This window comes from Glycine soja, chromosome 6, assembly GCF_004193775.1.
Source record: "Glycine soja cultivar W05 chromosome 6, ASM419377v2, whole genome shotgun sequence".
In the NCBI taxonomy this organism is placed as follows: Eukaryota; Viridiplantae; Streptophyta; class Magnoliopsida; order Fabales; family Fabaceae; genus Glycine; species Glycine soja.
This window is the reverse complement of record NC_041007.1, coordinates 8,740,089-8,762,648: the sequence shown is the minus strand read 5'-3', so window position 1 is coordinate 8,762,648 and position 22,560 is coordinate 8,740,089. Positions and strand designations below refer to the sequence as shown.

At 32.4% G+C, this 22,560-nt stretch overlaps 2 protein-coding genes across 3 annotated transcripts; both read right to left on the bottom strand.

Moving 5' to 3' along the window:
* Window positions 1-1,063: 1,063 nt before the first annotated feature.
* On the bottom strand, window positions 1,064-10,620 carry LOC114415365 (vacuolar protein sorting-associated protein 9A-like). The gene is made up of 5 exons (XM_028380009.1): window positions 10,435-10,620; window positions 10,183-10,330; window positions 7,768-7,938; window positions 3,283-3,462; window positions 1,064-2,273 (listed from the first exon to the last, which is right to left on the bottom strand). Exons 1-5 carry the CDS (start codon window positions 10,524-10,526, stop codon window positions 1,461-1,463), a joined length of 1,404 nt encoding a protein of 467 aa, XP_028235810.1. The 5' UTR covers window positions 10,527-10,620; the 3' UTR covers window positions 1,064-1,460.
* A 4,591-nt stretch (window positions 10,621-15,211) lies between these two features.
* On the bottom strand, window positions 15,212-20,419 carry LOC114415364 (beta-1,3-galactosyltransferase 7-like). Of its 2 annotated transcripts, none has more exons than XM_028380007.1 (11): window positions 20,166-20,419; window positions 19,908-20,007; window positions 19,742-19,794; window positions 19,308-19,525; window positions 19,087-19,150; window positions 17,287-17,359; window positions 17,070-17,190; window positions 16,854-16,941; window positions 16,614-16,739; window positions 16,135-16,244; window positions 15,212-15,804 (listed from the first exon to the last, which is right to left on the bottom strand). In XM_028380007.1, the coding sequence occupies exons 1-11, from the start codon at window positions 20,255-20,257 to the stop codon at window positions 15,656-15,658; spliced, it is 1,194 nt and encodes a 397-aa protein (XP_028235808.1). In that variant the 5' UTR covers window positions 20,258-20,419; the 3' UTR covers window positions 15,212-15,655. The 2 variants fall into 2 exon arrangements, with proteins under 2 accessions (XP_028235808.1, XP_028235809.1); XM_028380008.1 differs by having other exon boundaries at window positions 19,308-19,516; window positions 20,166-20,418.
* Window positions 20,420-22,560: the final 2,141 nt, after the last annotated feature.

The following is a 22,560-nucleotide window of genomic DNA, read 5'->3' as shown; positions in this document are numbered from 1 at the left end:
GATCTCTCTGCCACACAAACTACACGTACTTGATGATAGATTATTATTATTCAAACTGTCCAATTAATTTCTCGTTTACCGAAGAAATTCATTTGGCATGCTGTATGCATTAGAAGAAGCGTAGCTGCATAACAAGTCAGATAAGTCAGAAGTTTATTTGACCCTGAACAAGATCATAGAACAGTGAATCTCAACTATAGGTTAGTAATAGGAATAGGATTATTTATTCGAGAATCGATCTCCCTCACACAAATTGGCCACAACTATTAGTTAATGTGCACGTGGTTTACAAAGAGGGCGGGTATACCTTATATAATGCCTGCATTATTAAGGGAATAAAACTTATTATAAGAATATAAGAGAAAGAGACAAAGTAATGTTGCTATCCAGCGTAGTCAAATGAAGCATACGCTATTCTGTTGATATGGTGGGCATGATTTCACGTATCTCCTCCAAATTTCCAATCAAGCCTCCTTTACTTTAAACATGGAAAAGAAACTAGTATAACTGTATATGCATTATGTCCTTTCATTCATATTTATTATTTAATTTTCTTCCTTTGTATATGGATTGGTGATTGGGTTAGATCTAGTCGGTGCAAGATAACTAAAGGATGCTTTGGAGATATTATAAAATTTGGAGATGCAGGAAGTAAAAGCCTATCAGGGGAGGGTGATCTGAGTTTCCAGCTCTGAGGCCCAATTACAGTGATTCGTATGCTCTTCAAGTATTTTGCAGTTTACACTTGAGGAAACGAAATATAGACAAAAATAAACAGGGGAATGAAATAATTTACTAAATCAACCGTTAATCCATTCCCTTGCAACTGAGCCCTAGAAACTGTAATAGGCTTGGTTATTTACCCGTTCACGATAGTAACTTGCAAGTTGCAATCATGTACAGGTTATTAGGTTAAGATCCAATATGTCCCCATCTACGCTGTAGTTACAAGTTTTCTTTCATATTTACAGGCATTTTGGAACTGAATTAGGATTACAAAAGATCAAGAACAGATGGTGAAATCTCAACTTAAAGACATTAACCAAACGTCGATACTTGATACTGCAGACAGAACCACCATTTATATTAGTTTTCACATCCAACATTACAACAAAACTTGCATAACGAGGTAAATACATTAATACATATCCGACCCGGTTAAATATCAGTTCATCAATATTCAACGTACACGGGGTAAATCGAACAAAACAAGATTTGCATCTTCACATTCTTTTTCCATCGCAAAAGCAAATGTAAAATTCTATTTTTTGCAGGTCTAAAATCTATTCAAGAACAATGTTACCGAGGCATAGTGGTCATGGTACAGCCATCCCTATAAACATAAGGAACGAGTGTAGCTACCAGACAACGGACAACATAAAAATAATTTTACAGGAAAAACGGGTGGAAAAAATGGGGTACAAAACGGGGAGAAAACGGTTGAAGATAGCTCCGATTAATTAAGAGGGGGGATCACCCTCAGGAGCAACAAGGTCATCCTTCGGCAGATCGGATTCAATTTTTTGCTCCTCAAGTGTAACTTTATCTGAACTATCATCTGTTGTATCAATAGATTCTTCTGATTTACTGTTGTCATCTAGAGGTCCATTGTCTGAAGAATCTATTGTGGTTTCAGCATGGTCTTCAGAATTATTTTGGGAATTCGATGGTGGAAGAGATGTAGGAGAGATTCCTAACCCTTTGGAAAGAGAGACATACTTGAAAACAAGTTGTTTGTAATTATTTAGCAGGTCTTCAACATCACCAACCATTAGGTCACCTACACTAGCAAACAAATATGGAAACTCCCCGAAAACTTCATTCAACTTATCCTCCTTTAAAATCATACTTGCCCCTTTATTCTCCAAATCCGAGAGCGATGGAACTTTTGTGATCAATGATTCATTTGCAAAAGTCACTTTCTTGCTTTCTGATTTTGCAACAGATGATGGAGTTCGTAGTGCAGGGTCATTATTATCATTCAAAGCTTTGTGCTTAGTGGGTTCTGCTCTTGGATGCTGTCCATCATTTTGATAAGGTGAACCAGGATCTTGTGTATCAGCTGAAATACCCGAAAGCATAGCACGAGCAAATTCCATGTTTCCATCAAACTCAGCTTCCTCCATTGAAATGGCTTTTGCATCGATGTTTGAGATGAATGACTCAGCAGAGAGCATGTTTGTAAAATAATATGCTGCTTCTGCAACCAATCGAGATTGATGTCTAAACCTCTGTATGTACAGTAGATTTGAGTGCAGTTGTGGAGGGTTTGCCTGCATAGTATATCATTTAGAAGATATTGTTAAACTGCAAAATGAAAAATGTATGTTACATTAAAATGAAACTTAACAATAGTTTTTATGAGAATATATAGTTGTTCTTCATAATTAATATTCTTTTTTCTAAGTTCTGGTGAGCCATGTATAAAGACAAATTCTATCCTTCCAGGATGCACTAACACCATATACAACTGTATATATATTCTCTCACAGAAGTCTGACTTGTGCAGCTTCATTATTCTTCAGTTTTGAGCAAAAACTAAAATCAAATAACTTTGATAGCAAGCATTTCAGAAGAAAAGGTCATATAGCTCAGCACCATGAGCGGCTCAATGGATGGTTTGCGTTTTTTAAAGCAAAAAATATTGGAACTTATGGGCAACATGGTCATGCCATGATGACTGGACCAGTGGATGCAAGATGATATTGGGTTTGTTCGTTACAGCTTTTTTTGCAAGAGAATCACTTCTTTTTTAACAAATAATAAAATTTTTTAGTTTTTCATGTGTTTGCTTCAACTTTTCAAATAATCAGACGCTGAAAAGAACCTAAAATTTCATTAAATCAGAAGCTACTTTGAATAGCTTATCATTAAATCAGTTGCTTCTTTTTTCTAAAGAGAAAAGTGATTTTTATGGTTGTAAAAAAACATAAACTAGCATCTTCTTTTTAAAAAAATCTAAAAATAACCACTAAATTATTTCACATCAGAATCATTTTTGCGAATCTGTAACCAACTTGCCCATTGTCTTGTGAAATAAGCCACAAGTGGCTTTACATAACATCAAAGAGTTACAAGCTTTATTTGTACAACTACAAGTAAGAAAAACAATGCAAAATGGCATGATAGAAAAAGGAAAAAGGAAATATAGAAGTGCACATTCACAAGTCATACCCATAATTTTATAAAAAGTGCAGGAAGTAATAATGCCATTCTATCAAGCCAAATTATTTCTACTTGAGAATTATGCATGTATTATTTGTAATGGAACATTCGGATTACCTTTATGGTTACATAAATAAGCACAGGAAGAAATTCATCAGCTCCTGGAGGATTCTCTCTCGAAGCAACCGAAGCATTAAGTAGCAAGTTGCTAATAACCCTGCAACAATTCAGAATACAGACAAGTTTATCCCTGGGTGCCTTGTACATGTTGATCTTCTGTAATTCTTTCTGTGCAAGCTGCCACCATAAGAATGATACAACATATAAGATTTATTGGACAGAGGAGTATATACACAAAACCATGAAGAAGTCAAACTTATAATTTTTAGTAGCCAAAACATCGTAAAAATACAAGTATACAAATTAGGAAGAATTCTTCCACTGTTTCTGCCAGCAATTAACAAATTCTGGTTTTACAAACTGATATAATGCCTAGCAATCTATGTAGTCAATAGCGGCCATAGCGGCGGGGCGGAGCGGAGCGGCCCCGATCCGCGACGGGCACCTCTGTAGCGGAGCGGTTTCGGGTCACGGCTGCTATCGCGGCGGAGCGGAGCGGATTCTGGAGCGGTTTTTCACACCGCTACTTCGAAGCACTGGAAATTTCAAAAATACCCTCATTTAATAAGGGTATGTGAGGGTATTTTAGGTTTTTGCTTTTTTTCGTATAAGCTGGTCTTCGGACGATCGGGGCTCCATCGTCTTCAACAGTTCAACCCTAGCGCCGCCGTTGCTGCTCTGCACACTTGCGACGCCTGCATCCTCCGTTTCGGTGACGCCTGCATCCTCCGTTCCTACGACGCCGTTCCGGCTTCTGTTCTGGCGACACCTGCATACTGTGTTACTGCATCCTCCGTTCCTGCGACACCTGAGACTCTATTCCTTTCCGGCTTCTGTTCTGACTCTGTTCCGTTCTTGTTTATTGTGCTTACTGCTTACTGCCTAGCAAAAGCAAAACCATGGCATCCTCTGATCAACAAAAGAATACCAATTTAGAGGGGTCTTCAACTGGAATGTTCAAGCCTACGGGTGATAAGGTAGATGTCTTTTGGAATTGGAACAACTTAAAGGATAAAAATAATAGGAAGAGTGTGACATGTGATTTTTGTCAAAAAACATCTACTGGAGGAAATTTTAGAGCCAGAAGGCATCAACTTCAAATAAAAGGAGATGTGGGTTCTTGTAAGAAAGTACCGGAGGATGTTAAATTAGAAATGATTTCTGCTTATGAGAAGAAAATAGCTGAAACTGCAGCATACATGGAGGCAACACAAGAAGAAGAAGACGACGACGAGGAAGATGGGATCCAAGAGATTGCAAGACTTAAAAGTGGAAAAAAACCTCCAACAACATCAAATGAAGCCTTATCAACTGCTTCCAAGAAGAGGACCACAAATAAAAAAGGCCCTCTTGATTTTTTGTTCTCCAAACAACCTGAAGAAAGTATCAAATTGGGAAAAACCATGAGACAAACAAGTGTAAATGAATCTTATAACAAGGCATCAAGAGACAGGGCAGTTCAGTACATTGCTCGTTTCTTTTTTAGGAATGGAATAGCATTCAATGTTGCTAAATCAAAAAGTTTCAAGTTGATGATTCAAGCGATTGGAACCTATGGTCCTCATTTAAAGCCTCCAAGCTATCATGAATTGAGAGTTCCACTCCTTAAAAAAGAGTTGGAATACACGAAGGGCTTATTGACGGGTCATGAGGAGGAGCAAATCAAATATGGATGTTCAATTATGTCAGATGGTTGGACGGATAGGAAGAATAGAACTTTGATTAACTTTTTGGTAAATTGTTCATTGGGAACACAATTTGTGAGGAGCGTGGATGCTTCTGAATACATGAAGACTGATCAGAAGATCTTTGAGCTTTTGGATAACTTTGTTGAGGAGATTGGAGAAAAGAATGTCATTCAAGTGGTGACGGACAATGGAAGTAATTATGTGTTGGCGAGAGAGAATTCAATCATGCTTAATGAAGTTTTTTATTTTATAGTTATAACTTTTAATTGTTACATTATTCATACAAGTTTATTGATTTTGGTCTTTTTAGGTAAAATTTTACAAGTCACGAGACCATGGACTCCATGTGCTGCACATTGTCTTGACTTGATGCTAGAAGATATTGGAAAGATCCCAAAAGTAAAAAGGGTTATACAAAGAGGCATCAAGCTTGTAGGCTACATTTACAACCATACATTGGCTTTGAACACCATGAGGAAATTCACACAAAAAACTGAATTGGTGAGACACGGAGTTACAAGATTTGCTAACACTTTCTTAGCTTTGCAAAGATTGCATAAGCAAAAGGCCAATCTTAGAAAGATGTTTGCTTCGGATGAATGGTTGAAGTCTAAGGCAGCAAAGAGCCCAAGGGGAAGAAAGCAACATATGTTGTTCTTATGTCATCATTTTGGAATGATGTTGTCTACACTTTAAAGGCTATGGGGCCTCTTGTAAGTGTGTTGAGGTTGGTGGATAATGAAAAAAAACCTGCAATGGGCTTCATTTATGAAGCAATGGATAGGGCCAAAGAGGCAATTCAAAGAGCTTTCAATAACAATGAAGGGAAGTATAAGGATATCCTTGCAATCATTGATAAAAGATGGGATTACCAACTTCACCACCCTTTGCATGCAACGGGTTATTATCTAAATCCGAAGTTCTTTTACACCAATCCAAACATTGACAATGATAATGAAGTGGTGGATGGCCTCTACAAATGTATTGATAGGCTTAGTGAAGATGATAATTTTGTAGTTGAAGTTCACAAACAATTGCTAGTGTATAAAAGGGCTGGAGAGAGGTTTGGTATGACTGTAGCAATGAAAGCAAGGACTGAAATATCTCCTAGTAAGTGGGAAAGTTCACTTATAAATTTAAATGATTAATTAATAATCTGTGTAAATGCTAATGCATATGAATTGCATTTTACAGCTGAGTGGTGGAAATTGTATGGAGGGAAAACACAACACTTGCAAACCATTGCCATTAAAGTTCTAAGTTTGACTTGTAGCTCATCGGGATGTGAGCGTAATTGGAGTACCTTTGAGCATGTAAGTTAATCACTTAATCTATTAACTATTATATGAAAGTGAACATTTTTAATTTGATTATGAAACATTAGAAGCTGAAATTGAAACTAAGTAACTAACATTCATGTTTTTTAAATTATTATAGATTCACTTAAAGAAGAGACGTAGGCTTGAGCACCAAAAGCTTCAAGACTTGGTTTATGTTAAGTATAACCAAGCTCTTCTAGATCGCTTTGAGTGTCATGATGTGATTGATCCTATTGCTTTAAATGATATTGATGATAGCAATGAGTGGTTATTAGGAGAATTGGAAGGAGAAGAAACTGGTAATGATTAGGTTTTTGATAATGGTGATGATTTGAATTGGTTAGATTTGCTGAGGCAACTGGGGCTGGTGAACCTTTAAAAAACACAAGGAGTCAAACACAGATAAACAAGGCAGCACCTGCACCTGCATCTACAAATGAAAAAGGAAAAAAAGTGGTGGAAGTGGAAGAAGAGAATGGAGATGAGGGGGAAGAAGAGTACAATTCTAATGCCAGTGACAGTGATGAATTTCAAGAAGATATAATGACTTAGATCTTGAAGAGGACGAAGATTCCTGATTCTGATTAGTAATTTAGTATTAAGAAACTTGCATTTCTCTATTTTAATTTTAATGTCCACTTGTCTATTACTATAGTTACTTTAGGTTTTAGCTTAGAGGGATTAAAGCCCTTTATTTGCTTGACTTTCTACTTTATGTTTTGTAACTTTTGTTTAAGTAACTATGGTTTGAGTTATTTCTCTGTTTTTGAACTTATATATATATATATATATATATATATATAAACATTAGAATAGCGGTCATCCCGCTATCCGCTATCCCACTTTTGGGGTCGGCCGGTATTGACAACTATGCTAGCAATCAAGAATATCATCCATCAAACTTTAGAACAAACCCAACAACCATGTATCTAAATTCATTGAAATCCAATGTGAGACATACCCAAGAACCAATCAATCTAAAGGCATTGGGAAATGATGGCCCAACAAAAAGAATAGTTGTAACAAAGAAGAAAAAAGTGGAGAATCATAGATCAGCATTTATAATGTGCTAAAACTAAAGTATAAGAATAAGGATCCCTATGATATGAACTTAAACCACATTGTCTAAGGTGCTTATGTCCCATGTCAAAAAAACAGGTAGTTGTTGTGCCATGTACCGGGTTCAAACATAGAAATTAATCATGTATATTTCAATAAGTTCAATTATTGGTTTATAAGCAACACCAAAAGGTTTACAATTGCATTAAAAACCAAACAAGAGTCATGGGAAGAATTAAGAACCATTTGTGATTGATGTTTTAGCAACAATGGTAAACAATAGAAGAATTCATTAAACATAAATTACAGTTAGTGTCCCTTTTTAAGTGACAAAATGTTGTTAACATGAGGAAAATGAACTTAGCTGACAATTGTATACAGAGAGGTACGTAAAATTAGTTTTGAATGTGACTCACCAACCATGATGATTCATTCTGAAATACTGGCTTGATATCCAAATTTTCAGGTCGAATAAATTGTTGAATCAAAGCCATCTTCTCAGAAAGTTGGTCATCAAATTTTACATCATCTGGAAGTGAAGCAAATACACGAGCAAATAACTTTGTCATAACATACTTCTCAAGTCCCTGTATATGAACAAAACACAGAGGTAAAGCAATCAGACAAATGGGAAACACTATATACTAACAGAATTTTACCAGAAGAATATAGAACAATGTTTTCTATGAGTAACAAAGAACATAGGTGCAGGAGCTAGCATTCAATTCCCTAGTAGAAAGAAATCATGTTGTATCTCAGAAAAACTACATGTACTATTGAAACTTATTTAACCTGTCTATAACCACCATGGTTTAGTTAAACCAAAAAAGAATGAGCTTTCTTAAAATCACTTTCATAATAAAAATGGTAGGGATGGGAGTTTAGGTTGGCAGATTGAGTGACTAGATCAGCTACTAGAAAATCCAAGAATTATCTGATAAAAAAATTTATATCTTAAAATATGTTAGAGTATCCTAGAAGATGTCTTAGGATTTATTTTTCTTTTATATATTTATTTAATTGGAACGGGATTAAATATTTAGTATAAATAGGTCTATCAGGTTGTCTTTTGTTACCATCTCATTACATCTTAATAATATCAATCTTATTATTCTCTATTATCTTCATTTCTCCTTCCCTACCTAAAGTCTTCGAATTCAACACCTACAATAATACATGAGCCTTGAACTTGCTTGCTTCTTATCCAAAACTACTTGTGTCAACTAGAATATACATATTGTGCATCATCAAACCTAAATCTCACCATTAACGTTATGTTGACATCCAGGGCAGTCCATGTTTTGCTTACCTAATATTGCAACTGAAGTATAACAACCTTCTTTACATTGGCTAACAAGTCTTAAAAAAATGGTATCTCACTCACTCACTTACTGTATACTTTAAGTGGCTGACCTCCCCTAGTGGAATAAAACTTTGTTGTTGTTATTTCATTCCAATTTTCTCTATAATATTGGACCTCACATCCCAAAAGCACCTGTTATTAAGTCTCATATTGAGGTAGATATCCATGACAAGCCAGGTTTGCATGCCAATACTCACCCACGGGGGATTATATAATAGAATAAATGCATGAGTTTTCTGACAAAGCTAAGGAACACGAGTAAATGATAAGAAAGCTAAGGAGGAAAAATGAGAACCAGCAGTGACTGGGAAATTGATTAGTATGTCAACATAATATTTTAGTAGTGAAAATTATTTTTTAAGTGTTATCTTTTATGTTAAAATATATGGTATGAGAATAAAATGATCATCCCAACTATATTTCCAAAAGTTAGTAGATCCTACATTGAAATAAGTAGACTGCATAAAGAGCATGCAAATGCCAACACCACTACAAGTTAAAGATTTCAAATTATGACAACACATTTTCCATAGCCTTTTTGTATATTCCTAAATATTCATAGTTCCCTTCCTATGATTAAGTTTACATTTTCAAATTATTTTGAATCAATACATAAGTCCCTTGATGAGATTCTAAAGGTCTGTTTGAATAAGCTTTCAAAAAAGTGTTTTTACTATAATGATTTTTTCCCTCAAACTACTTTTTTAACTTTTGACTAAAGCACTAAGAAACTTTTATGCTTTTATTGCTTTCCTCAAAACACTTATCCAATTATAATAAAAATCTTAAACAAGTTTTTCAAATCACCAATTTTCTTTAAAAAGACACAAACAGGCCTTAAGATGAGAATTCATTAGTTCATTTCCATTAGTGTTAGAAAGTGGGTTTGTACAAGGTGACGTTTGCACCTCACTTGTATACACTAACTTAGTCATATCACTAGTCGATATGGGATCTCCAACACACACCCCTCACGCTGGGGACTGAACATCTCGAGCATGAAGTTTGCAGGACTGAACATCTGTGGACCGTGGGTGGTCCGATAGCAGCACAATAGCGGGTGGCACAATAGGCCCAACAATAGATCGCTATGAGAGGTTCTAATACCATCTTAGAATTGTGGGTTTGCACTAGCTTTCTGGTGCTCGTGAACATCTCACTCAAATTCCAAGGGTGTTTCATGAATGAAAAATGGTAGAATCATCTCAGATTAACTGACACAATCCCAGCACTGCAATTCATAAATAAGTGCTATAATACTGCTGCTATTGGCAGGCTCGCTAGTCGTCCTTAACATTTCTGCCCTCTGACCAGTTCTAATTTTTTTTTTATTATACTTTTAATCTTCATTTGTGCTTTACAGAATTCGGTAATTCATTAGTTACTGTAAAAACTGAAATATCTTCATTTATTGATAGCAACAAGTAAAAAAAAAAAAAAACATTTTATGATTTAAGCAGAAACTGACTTCACCGGCACTTTCAAGTTCCTCTTCGGAGCAACCAGCCCAAAGTGGATGAGCCCTGAAATCCGCTTCCATTTTCGCGAGGAACGCTTGAACCGCAGCACTGTCCCTATCGGGATCAGGAGCATTGTTTGAAAACGAAACAATAAAACTGCGAAAAATCTCACTTCGTTAGTTAGGGTTCCCATTCACTTCTAAATCGTGATCGCAATGTAAAGCATATTAAGAGCTGAGAGAAAAGCGAAAACCAAAAACCTTTTGATTGCTTTGACGAATTCAGCGGCGGAGGGTTGCCGCATGCGCTCGAGGAAGTCGTGTAAGCCCAAGAAAACGTCGGCGTTTTCCATTCTCCGCCACCTCGTTGACACTGGTAAGACGGAGGACTCGATCCAACACGATTATTATCTCATTTTCACCCAAAATCCAAACATTTTATTCGATACTTCCTCTTCTTAACTACTACGGAGTATTATTATTATAATTGTTATTGTTATATTATTATATTATTATAATTGTAATAATAATATGAGTTTAATTTTAATGTTAAACCAATAAAAAATTATAAGCTTTAAAATCGAATCAAATTATTTGTCGACCGTCCAACCGATAAAAAAAAACCAAAACTACTTAAACGGATAAAACAAAAATCTAAAAAAAAATTAGAGTTTGATTGGATTTTTAAATCTTATTATAAAAATCTAATTAAATTGGATATTATAATTTTATTTAATGAATATTTAACATTATTTAATTAGTATTGTTTTAGATTTATAATTGTTATAACATGTGATTTATAATGTACTTTTTTATAATAAATTTGTAATATTTGGTTTTTTGTGGTAATTAATACTCCTCAAGCGGTAATAAGTATTAAGTATTTTTTTATTTTATAATTAATATTTATATTTTACTTCATATATTAAAAAAATGATGTACTAAGTAATATATAAATTATTATGTTAAAAAATAATTAGTAACATTATTTTATATTAATGCCGAATAGAAGTTAAAATGTTAATTTTTAATTAAAATATGTTTTAAAAAAATTAATATAAAAAAATATCTTGTTTCAAAATAATATAGTATAATAATTACGTAGGTTAATTGATAGATTTTTAATGTAATTGGTTAGGATTCATTTTAATGAAAAATATTTTGCATATTTATCAATCAAGCTTTGTTACAAAATACTGACTACTCAATTTTTTGTCTTTTCAAGTTTTTCTTAAAAAAAAATAGTTAGTGATCAATGTTTCCTACGATTCTAGCTTTTTCCCTTATCAATATTCAGTGTGGTTCTAGCTTCTCTTATGTTATTGACATACACTATATTCCAGCTTCTTTTATGTTATTCTGAGAAAGAAGAAGAACGTGATTAAAAGTTCAGAGTCTTGTGCTAACCTCACTTCAGGCAAAGACCTTATGTGCCCTGTAGAAAAAAATGGTACGGTTGTTAACAAAGTATTTTTTTTAATAGTATTGTCTTATTAGGTATATAAAAAAAAAGTATAAAGTCGAGCTTTCGGGAAAGGAGTGAATAATTTGAATATTTCTTCCTCTTTCCCTTCTTCTCAAGCTCTTACTCTTATCAATATGATTTGATTAATGTAAGTGAGTGGTATGTGATTTCTGCAGATAGGATTCTCTTGTGATTTTAATATTTAGAATGAGGGATTTCTTTTTTCACTGTTTAGATACGTTTTGCATTTGGTGATCGTGTTTTGGGTGAGAAAGAACATTTTGGTTTCCTGCAAAAACAGTTACAAAAAAAAAAGGTGAGCATTTTCTCTATATGTTTTGGTATTGCATAAAATACTTAAATTTACAAGCTGATTTTGTGGTTGATTATATTGCGAGATTGTGCTAGAGAAATGATTATTATTTGTTGTCGATTATTAGCAAGTGTTGGACTATATCGCCTAGACTAGTATTTAGTCAAGTCATATATAACACTTTCTAGGATGCAAAGCAAAAATGGACTAAAAGTAATAATACATGATAAAAATAAAAAGCTCTTGAATACAGCCATTAATATAGTTTTCAAGGAAGTGTTTCAGAACTTATGACAGATACTGTTTTATTATAATGTTTCACAAAATTCATAATCTATTTACATTGTAGGTTTTCTTAACTTCAATTACATTGCAGGTTTTCTTACTTCATTATAGGTTTTTTGACTTTATTATACATAAATTCTCTTATATGTTGACTGTTACAAGATTACTCCTACTTTTAAGGTCTATTTATCTAGATGTTATTTATTATATTCAGTGTGTGAATTGTTTTTTCCATTTATCAATCCAATATACATTTTGTCTAGCAGTAAATGGTGTCATTTTAAAGCTCTACCTCTCTTTGATCAAAGTTATCCTATCAACAAATTCAATCTCCAAGACAAGTTGAATGAACTAGTTATGACTTCAGGTTTATCTATATATTTTCTTATCAACAGGTTTATTTACTTCTGCTGCTCAACATAATTCTAGTCCAATCATTAAGGTAAGTGAATTATATACCAAATCATTTTATACCATCACAGCACATTTTTTACTGTTCCACTATCCTTTAAAAAGTTTTTAAAATTTTTAATAACATTTTCATTCCAACTATAAATATGTAATATTTGTATTGTGAGCTTATATTCAACTCTATTTTTATTTAAATTATAAATAAAATTACATTTCAATCATCATGATTCATATAAATCTACATTATTTAATAAATTTTATTATTAAACTCAATCAGCACACACTTGTTCTCCACCCGTGGGTGCGTACGCACCATACCATACTAGTTATACAGCTAAAACGAGTACACGATTGAAGCAGTAATGTTTTTTTTTGTACATGTTAACGTTTTTTTATACTTGGTCGAAGCAATAAATAAAGTTTATTAATATAATATTATAATTAAGGAGAAAAATTATACGAAATCGTCAACTGTTTCACGACTTTAATAAAAAGATAAAAAAAACATGAAATGAAAAGTAAATCTCTATGTATATTTTTTAAAATTTCTTATAGAAACGACGTAATATGAATTAAATTTTTTTAAAATAAATTTTTACTATACTTTATTTTTATTTCCTGACACGCAGTAAAATAAAAACAATTAATTATCGTTTTTCAGTGGACGGAGAGATCATAAAAAGTAAGTCTATAAAATAAATAAGAGAAAAAATACTGATTTTTTCAAGAACACATCAAAGTTAATTATAAGTGGATAATTAATGAATCTTAACAGGTAAAAAGTAACACAAATTAAAATATTTGTGTGAATATATATACAGAGTAATTGTCCCACAAAATAATTTGTTTTATTTGAATATGTTAAATAAATAAATAAAAAATCCTCATAAAAATAAATTTGTACTCCCATAAGATTATTATTTTAAGAAGATGGATGTGAAAAGTTATAAAAGATAGATAGAAAATAAATTAATACTTATTTTACCCACTTAATCTTTTGAATTTTTACTATTTTTCAATTTCTCTCATGTTCTTGTAATATAATATTTTTCTGTCCCACTGACAAAAAAAGTTGTAGATCAATCACTATATATATATTAAGAAAAGAATTTTTATAAACGAATGAAATTTATTAATGATAATTGTCAGGACACAATATGTGTCGCATGAAACCCTGCCATATGCACAGTGCACATGAGTTTGTCATTTAAATGTACCTGCACTTCAAGTCCCTAAGCTCCATAATTAACTTCTTCATTGACCTTTATCATTTTTTTTTATACTGTACGAAATAACGAAAGAACTACAGCTTGACCCTACGAGTAAATCTAATCCCAATAAAATCAGCCGACAAAAGGGATCATACAAACATCATGAACCTTTATCTATTATCTCCTATTTTTTACTTTTCTTTTCCTTCACCACCCCCACCCACCTGCATCATTATTTTATAATAAAAAAAAGACACTAACACTAATTAATAGTAAAATATTATAGTTTCCTATATTATTCTTATTAAAATATTAGAATTTAATTTTCATGAATTAATAGTATAATGTTTTTATGTTATTAATTAATAAAAAATATATCAATATAAACTTTACGAGAATCATTATGAAAGTTAATAAATTTGTTGTGTATAAGTAATTTATAATTATTTGAATTCATAAAAACATTTTACATTACATTAGTCAATCACTATTAATTGCTATAAATAATTAAGGTACATGTGTGTGGATGGATGTGCTTATTGATTTTTAAAATGAAAATGAAAAATGAAACAAAACAAATTATCAATTTTTTTAGAAAAAAGAATAATCACACTACTGAAGTCAGTACTCACTAAACATGAAAAATATTCGTAAGTTTTTTTTATCTAAAAGTGGAAATAGTTTTATTCAATTTTAGTTTCTTTTATTTATTTATTTTAATTTTATTACTATGTATCTGTTTGAACATATTTAAAGAGAAAAATATTGAAAAAAAATAAGAAAAAATATTTTTCTTTAGTTGGATGATTATAAATATAAAAAAAGAGCAAAAAAAATTAGAATAAGACCCACAAAAAAAATTATCCCCACAATGGGCATTTTCATTGCAGTAAATTTCCACAAAAAACTCACAGTTAACAGTCACCCTCCCGTAAACATTATATTTTATTACAAGAAGAATCTTGAGTATATACTTGGAGACTTTTACATGAGTTAACTTATATAAAAAACAATTTGATATTATATATAAGATTACATTCAAAAGTATTATAGGTGATACCAGAACAAAACCAATTAACAACCAACAAAATCTCTCCTTGCATTGACATGAGCCATATCCCAGGTTTCTTGAAGAAGAAACAACAAATAATCTAAAGAGGAAAGCATCATTTATATTTTCTTTTGAAAAAACATTGAGAATGGAAATAGTTATACAACCATTACCAGTGTACTCATAAAAATAGAAAAAGATATGAACATATTCTTTATTTCTCTCTGTGGAAATAGTTAAAGTTGCCTTCTTTTGTTGTTATCAATATTTATATCTTTAATTAACTAAAGTTTATCCTTTAATTACATCAAAATAGTGTGATCATATTTAACGCGTTAGCAAAACTATAAATACATTGTTTTTCTCGTTACAAAGGGCATAATAACCAATCTCACCCCAACTATGAAAAAAAAAATAGCATATAAAAGGAATTACAAAACTAGAACAGACTTTGTTACAATAACACCAAGAATAGTTATCATACCTCCCACACTAAGAATAGAACAGGCTTGGAAGGTATAGTCAATATATCTATATACTCAGATCCACATCCATGCAATTGCCAACTTCAGCTTCCACAAAAATTGATCAACCAGCCTTGCTTAACCAGTTTTGAACAGTTACGAGATCTTTTCATGTTATATCTATTTGCTTCATCTCAAATCTGAAAATTGACTTTGTCCCAGCTGCAATTAAATAATCAGTCCCTCTCCGAACCAGAAAAAACCATCTCCCTTTGAAACAATCTAAAATAAAGCACTCCAAACAGCTTCATCTCCTTCACCACACTTTGAGTGGACATATTTAATCTTCTCCACTGACTTGCAAATTCCACTGCAGCTCCAATCAAATGATGCAACACATACGTTACCGGCCTGTGCCTTCCACTCACAGTCTACATGAACATTAAACGTAAATAAGAATCATGGCCAAAAGAAGAAAAAAAAGGGGAAGGTGGGGATAGAGAAACTTAGTTGAACTGATCATCTTTATATTTTAGTAGTGATTTCTTCACGCTTATCTAACCGAAGCAACTTCTATCTAGAACAACTTGAAGAGAGATACTGAGAGCTATTATAAGAAGAAATTTCACTTGTTGAAATATATAGAAGTCGATCATGTAGTGCAGTATGAGTGTATGACAAAGTCACAAATACTAGTACTAAGTGGCAGAACATATTGCAGTAGAGAGTGTTTGTTGGTTACATATTTTCAGGTTATATACCTGGAGGAGTTCCACAACACATATTGCGGTCATCAATATGCTCAACTTCAAGACCAATGAACCATGCACCAAGCGAGACATCTTCATTAGCATATTTATGCAAAATCGGCCTGCAGTCGTAATTAGAATCCACGTGAAATTTCTATATGTAAGAGAATATTCTATGACAAATATATAAACATGGACTGATCCCCGAACTGAGATTTCATATTAGGAAAATTTAAGTTATGAAAACAAAAAATTCTTATTTTAATCAAATCATGCAAAATGAGTATTTTGCTTTCAGCAAAATATGCAGAACTATCATTCTGCTCGAAGACAAATTTAGTTTAAGGCCTAATTTTATATTAAAAGATTTTCTTTGGCAGAAAATACAGAAAACAATTGCTAATCTGGTAATCCCTGTGCGAAATACACAGTTATGGTACCGAGATCAGAAGATATCCAGTTAAGTAGTGGACGAAAAATGATATACGTACTTGTTGATGGAAATGTAAGTGGCCAAATCCTTTGAGATTGCATATATCTGCCCAGTTGCATGTCGGAAGTATTTGTTCCCCTCTTCTCCAAACTTCCAAAACTCAGGTTCATGGTATTTGACATCCCTAAAATACAAAACAAAGTCAAACATAAATACAAAGCCACAATGAGAAGCATAGAAGAGGAGTAGCCTCTTTGCTAATATTTTATGCGCACACATAGAAGTCTAGTTGACTTACTTTCTAGAAAGGACAGGTCCAGATTTCATACACCCAATGTAGACCCTGGGTTTTGATAGATGACGAGCAAGGGTTGTTGCCAGGACACCTAAACAGCAACACATGTTGGAATATTAAAACTTATTTGGGAGAGAAATGGGATAGAGGAAGGTGGTAAAGGAAAAAATGGCAAGGAAAGCACAAGAAAGAAATCAAGAATCTTGAGATAGCATGTACCTAAATTGACATGGACATCATCATCCACCTTGACATAGAAATCAGCATCCCACATTGAAACAGCAGTGGAAAAGAAAATCTTTGTCTTTGCAGACAGCTCATGATACCCTTCAAGATGTTCCTACAAGTTAAAGTAAAATCAAATATGACACTCCTGCCAGATTATCCAATGTCTTTCTCACACATTTTTTTGATTATTAACAAAGATCTGCCTTACTAGGCGAAGGAAGTCTTTGTGCTGAGCTTCTTCTGAATCAATAGCTCGATCTAGAATGCTGTTGGAAGTTGCACTGCAATGACAATGGCAATATCACCCATGTTAATGTTGTTACCATTAAGTAGCAACCCATATATACATTTCATCTTTTAGATGGGATAATATACATATTAATTAAAAAGTTTCTTGGCACAGGTAATAATAGCCATCCCTCCACAAACAGTCCAGAGTTACATTGCTAAGGAGCATGTGCAGTTTAAGGTAAAGAAATTAAATTACAATAGTACCCCTCTTCCTTCAGAACTTGCTAGATTAAAAAGTAAAATCTCATACTTAGAGTCATATAAATAATAAAAACACAGACCCCACTCTAACAAAATTACAAATAGACAATTGATCGTATGATGTTTTAAACACAACCATCCAAGGACATACACAGGATTGAAAGGTTGAGATGCCAAAAAATAGATGAAGAGAAATTGCAAAATTAATTCTACACACTCTTCATTATTAATTGAACTTTATGGAAAATTACAAAATTGTGTAGGTCTCACTCCTTATTTAATGAGCCTTCATTCATGATTTTGAAGTTTCCAATAGTTCTTTATCAATAGCAGAGATGTGTAAGAAGTATGTTAGAGAGTGTATTGTTGTTAACACTTTTTATAGATAAAATATTAAGAAGCACTTTTTAGGCTATATACTAATACATTATAGTAAAATAGATAAAAGTTTTGAATATGCCTATATTGACGGAACATGGAAATTAATACTAGTTTTTCCAATTGGGAAAAATCCAACTTTCTAAATCAGTCTCACAAGTTAGGAAGAGTACAAACAATTAGAGTATATAAAAAATATCCCATAATATTAATATTTTATCTTAGAATACTTTTGAGTATCTTAGATTATCTCTTAGGATTAATTTCCTTATTTCCTCGGTTTCTATACTTTCTTATTATCCCATGATTTGTCTCCTAAAGCTAGAGGTATGAAGTTAACTATGGGTGCTTATTGCAGTATGATTTTCATGAAGCAATTTAATTCTTCTCCCAGGAGTTTATCTTTATGGACTTGGGAGTGTGTGGTGTATTCTTGCTGTGTGATATAGGATGAGGATAGGATGATCACATGGATGGATACAAGAAGTGACCAGCAGTGATGCTCCCCCAACGCAATTTGAAATTAGACAATACAGACTTAATACATTGAGAGCTCATAAAAAGAAAACTTAATATATTGAGATTGTATAGACTTCATTGGCATCAGGTCATATACAATCTCAATATATATGCCGTAAGAGTCTTTGATTAACAAAGGGCTGCGGAGGGATCCAACTGACATTAGAAGCCACTTATGTGGTCAATCATAGTTCATTAAGGTAAGCATTCAAGTGCCGTGATAATCCATGGTTAAGAGTCGAGTAACCAATCTTTATTTGATTAATACATGACCATTTTTTTCATCTAGCAGTTAGATTAGTAGTATTAAAGAAGATATAAGGTTGACTTGGTGGTAAAGGGTGGAAAGAAGGATAGGTCGTGGGTTTGAATTTTCTCACTAATAAAAACTATCAAACTAACAACTAATATTTGCTGATAAAAAAAAAAGATTAGCAGTATTAACATAGGCAATTTAGTTCTGGTAAACAAACAGGAACGATCTTTTCGTGTTGTCATATTAACTCAAATTAATAACACTAGTGTTCCACTATTTTCTCAGAGTGATGCTATAATTCTCTCCTGATTCACACCAAATATTGTCTTTATAATTTCAAGCAGTTGGCCTAACCGGAATTACCTGTGACCAATCATGAATCTGATAACAATTCCCTTCTCCCGCTCCAATTGGAGAAGTTGTTCACCTGATCAAAAACGCCAATTAAAAACACAACATTTTAGAATCAATTAGCACCGCTATCCCCTTACAAATAGGGATGAGAAAATTCTGGTGCATTTTTAGAAATTTCTGTGCCTTTATAGTTGACTGTTAAAAACAAAATATTTATTTTATTTTTTTACCTTGAGGCATCCAAGTCTCTCTAACGGAATCACGCCTCTTCCTGCTACTGAAAGCTGTGTTTATGCCAATCACTATAAAAGCCTTCTTCTTTGGAGCACCTTCCCCAGAAGTGGTGGTTGAAGAATTAGAATCCGAGATCCCACTCTCACGAGAACTCCTAGCTGCTGCTAGTTCCATCTGAAGCATCGAAACTTGTTTATCTAAAGCTCTGGCATGCCTCCCAAGAAATTAAAACAAAAATCAATTCTATATATATAAAAAAAAAACTTGAATTGCAAACAAATCCAGAGAAATTGAAAGAGATTCCAGGTGTCAAGGTTCTAGCTGGTTGAGCAAGGTACATGAGTTATTATAAATCCATTATAAATCCCTTCACACTGTCTTCGATTCTCACGCATAAAAAACAAAAAAAGAGATTCTATGTGGCACTCACTGAATGGCTTCATGGGTTTTCTGCAATTCGCTCACTGCATCCTTGGGCAACATCTGATGGAGAAAAAACAAAGAGATTTTTTAAAAAAAAAAAAAACAAAGCAAAAAAACAATTTGAAACCCTTTGTGAAAAAACAGAATAAGAAAGATTAAGCAAAACATATTACCTTCTTGGTAGCACAATCCCCTGAGATCACTTGTAGTTGTTGTTGGTCCCGCTGATGCTGCGCAAGAAGCAACCCGTTTGATTCTGGTGGGTCCCACATCCTGCACCCCAAAGAAAAATTTCCAGGATCGGACCAAAAACAATGTTTTAAATTCTTTTCAAATCAAAACCCATAAACCCAAGTTTCCAACTTCACAGATAAAAAAATACAAAATTTGAAAAAGTTAAGATATCAGAGAAGAGAGGGAAAGGAAGAGACCTGCTTGTGACGAGCATACCAATAATGAAGGAAAAGACAGAGAAAATTGGAATCCATGTTGCAGAGATTTTGGCAGAGGTGCGAGTCTTCATGTTTGTGTTGTGTTCTTTGTGAAGGAAAATTGGAATTTTGGTATATTTGGAATTTGGTGTGTGGAAAAGTTTTCTGGGAATGAATGTCAAAACGAGGAATTGGTCCAAGGAGTGCAAGAACTCGGAACTTGCAACGCAGATACGTTGTTTATGCGATTGGAGTGGCTATATTTTATACTTTTTTTATGAATAGGAAGGTTACAAGATTTGGAATTTAATTTAACCGTGTTGTAAATAAATGGTGGCCGTTAAACCAGTTACAGTGCCGGTTATGCTCATATGTGTCGTGTACAGTGGACACGGTTTGTGTGTCGATTGTCAAAGGTTTGGCAAATTACTGTTACGTTACGATGTGCGTGTCTCGTAGGAAACGGCGTCTCCTTTCTTTCTTTCTCACAAGTCAAGCCTTTGAATTTAGATTTGTGTTCATCTGAGACTCAGGACCATTTGTGTGCCTTTTGGACCAAGATGAAATTAAATGTAATGTGACGGAATGAAGTGCACTACTTGTGTTAGGTTTCCTGTTTATGTTAAGTTATTAGAAGTATGGTAGAATAATTTTTGTTTAGTATTTATTCTTCTTTAATTTAGGGTGCCTAATGAAATTAACTTTTTTTCCATGTACGATGTAAGTATTTAAATAGTAGAATAGTGGTTTTATGTTAATTCATTTTTTTCCTTTTACTTTACTCACTAATTTTTCGGCATTTAAACGTGCTTTTTTTTTTAAAAAAAAATCTTAAATTATAAATTGCTGCAGATATTTTTTTGTATAACTAAGAGGTATTTATAAGTTGACTTTTATTTTTACTCAACTAATCACTTTTTAACTTATTTGACTCATTTAAGAGTAAAATTGTACTTTCAGTTATGATTTCAATCTTAAATCAAAATTAAATCTTAGCCCTTGATTAAAAAATTACTGTGTCAAGTACTTTGTATTGTTGTAAACATTTTATTAGTGGTAAGAAAACAATAGTTTTCCAAACAAAAGAAGGAAAGGTATTTTGTTTCTATAATAAATTTTAGGTTTAAATAATTTTTTCTCTCCCGTAATTTAGTGTGTTTTTATTTTTGTTTTTGTAATTTTTTTATTTTAGTTCTTATAAAATGTGTTTATTTTATTTTTATTTTTTTCTTCTTAAAGTGTTTTAAATAATATTTTTTCATTTTTTTAGAAAATTTTGGATAATATTTTTCATCATTCACGACATTTTTATCTATTTATCTACATAGTCACATTTACATTAAAAATAAAACAAAAGTTACTTAATATGGTCATATTTTTCTTGTTTTGGTTATTTTTAACAAAATAATAATATTTTTTAATTCAAAAAATAAAGAAATTACTTATTTTTATCTTTTTCCTTTTTATTTTATTTTGTATATTTTATGTGCATTCGAGCAAAGCATATTAGTTTTTTTTGGCAATTTTTGCCTGAATTATGCTTGTGAGATTCTAAGGATCTGAACACACTAGATTTTAAGAGGAAAAAGAAACCCATTATTTGCGTTTGATTTTTTTTATTGAAAAACAAGAATACCTCTTAAAAAAGAATAAATGGTTCCTTAAAAAATTATAAATGGGATCGTATATTTTTCATAAAGGTCCTATTTGACAGTACTGCCGTTTGGTTTCCTCCTTGACTTTATATTTGAAACTTTTATTGCTCATGTATGGTCATCGGCCATTAAAGATGTTATAAATCATCCGTAACAGATTTTTATATTTTATATATACATTCAACGGGGCTAAAGTCCAGAAAAATGAAATTACACTAAAATAAAACGAGAAGTAGAGATTTCTTTAGAGTCAGCTAAGAGCAAGTGTTGCCACTGCCAAATAGCAGTATTTGATTAAATAATAGTAGTATTTCTAATAATTTCTGGGTTTTTTTAACTGTTCCTTCCGTTAGCAAGATGCGTTCGGACTTTTTTTTCAATTACTATTATTCCAAAATTTAACAGTTAGTAATCATAAAAGAGTTTTTTTTTTTTTAAGAGATAAAAGAGTTAAATATGCATGCATTATTATTGTAAAAGAAATACAACATCAACTAATAAAAAATTACTCTTCATGACTTTTTAAGATAATCATTTTAAAAAGTTAACAGTAAACTTATCATATCAGCATGTGATTAGATAGTGAATACATATATTATTATTATTATTTATTCTTTATAAAACATGAAAATATAGAAATAAAATTACTGTCTCATTTTATCTGTCATTTAAACTAATGCACACATGTTAAGAAAAAATTTTAACATCAAAGATATGCAGGTGGGCACACATTTAAAACA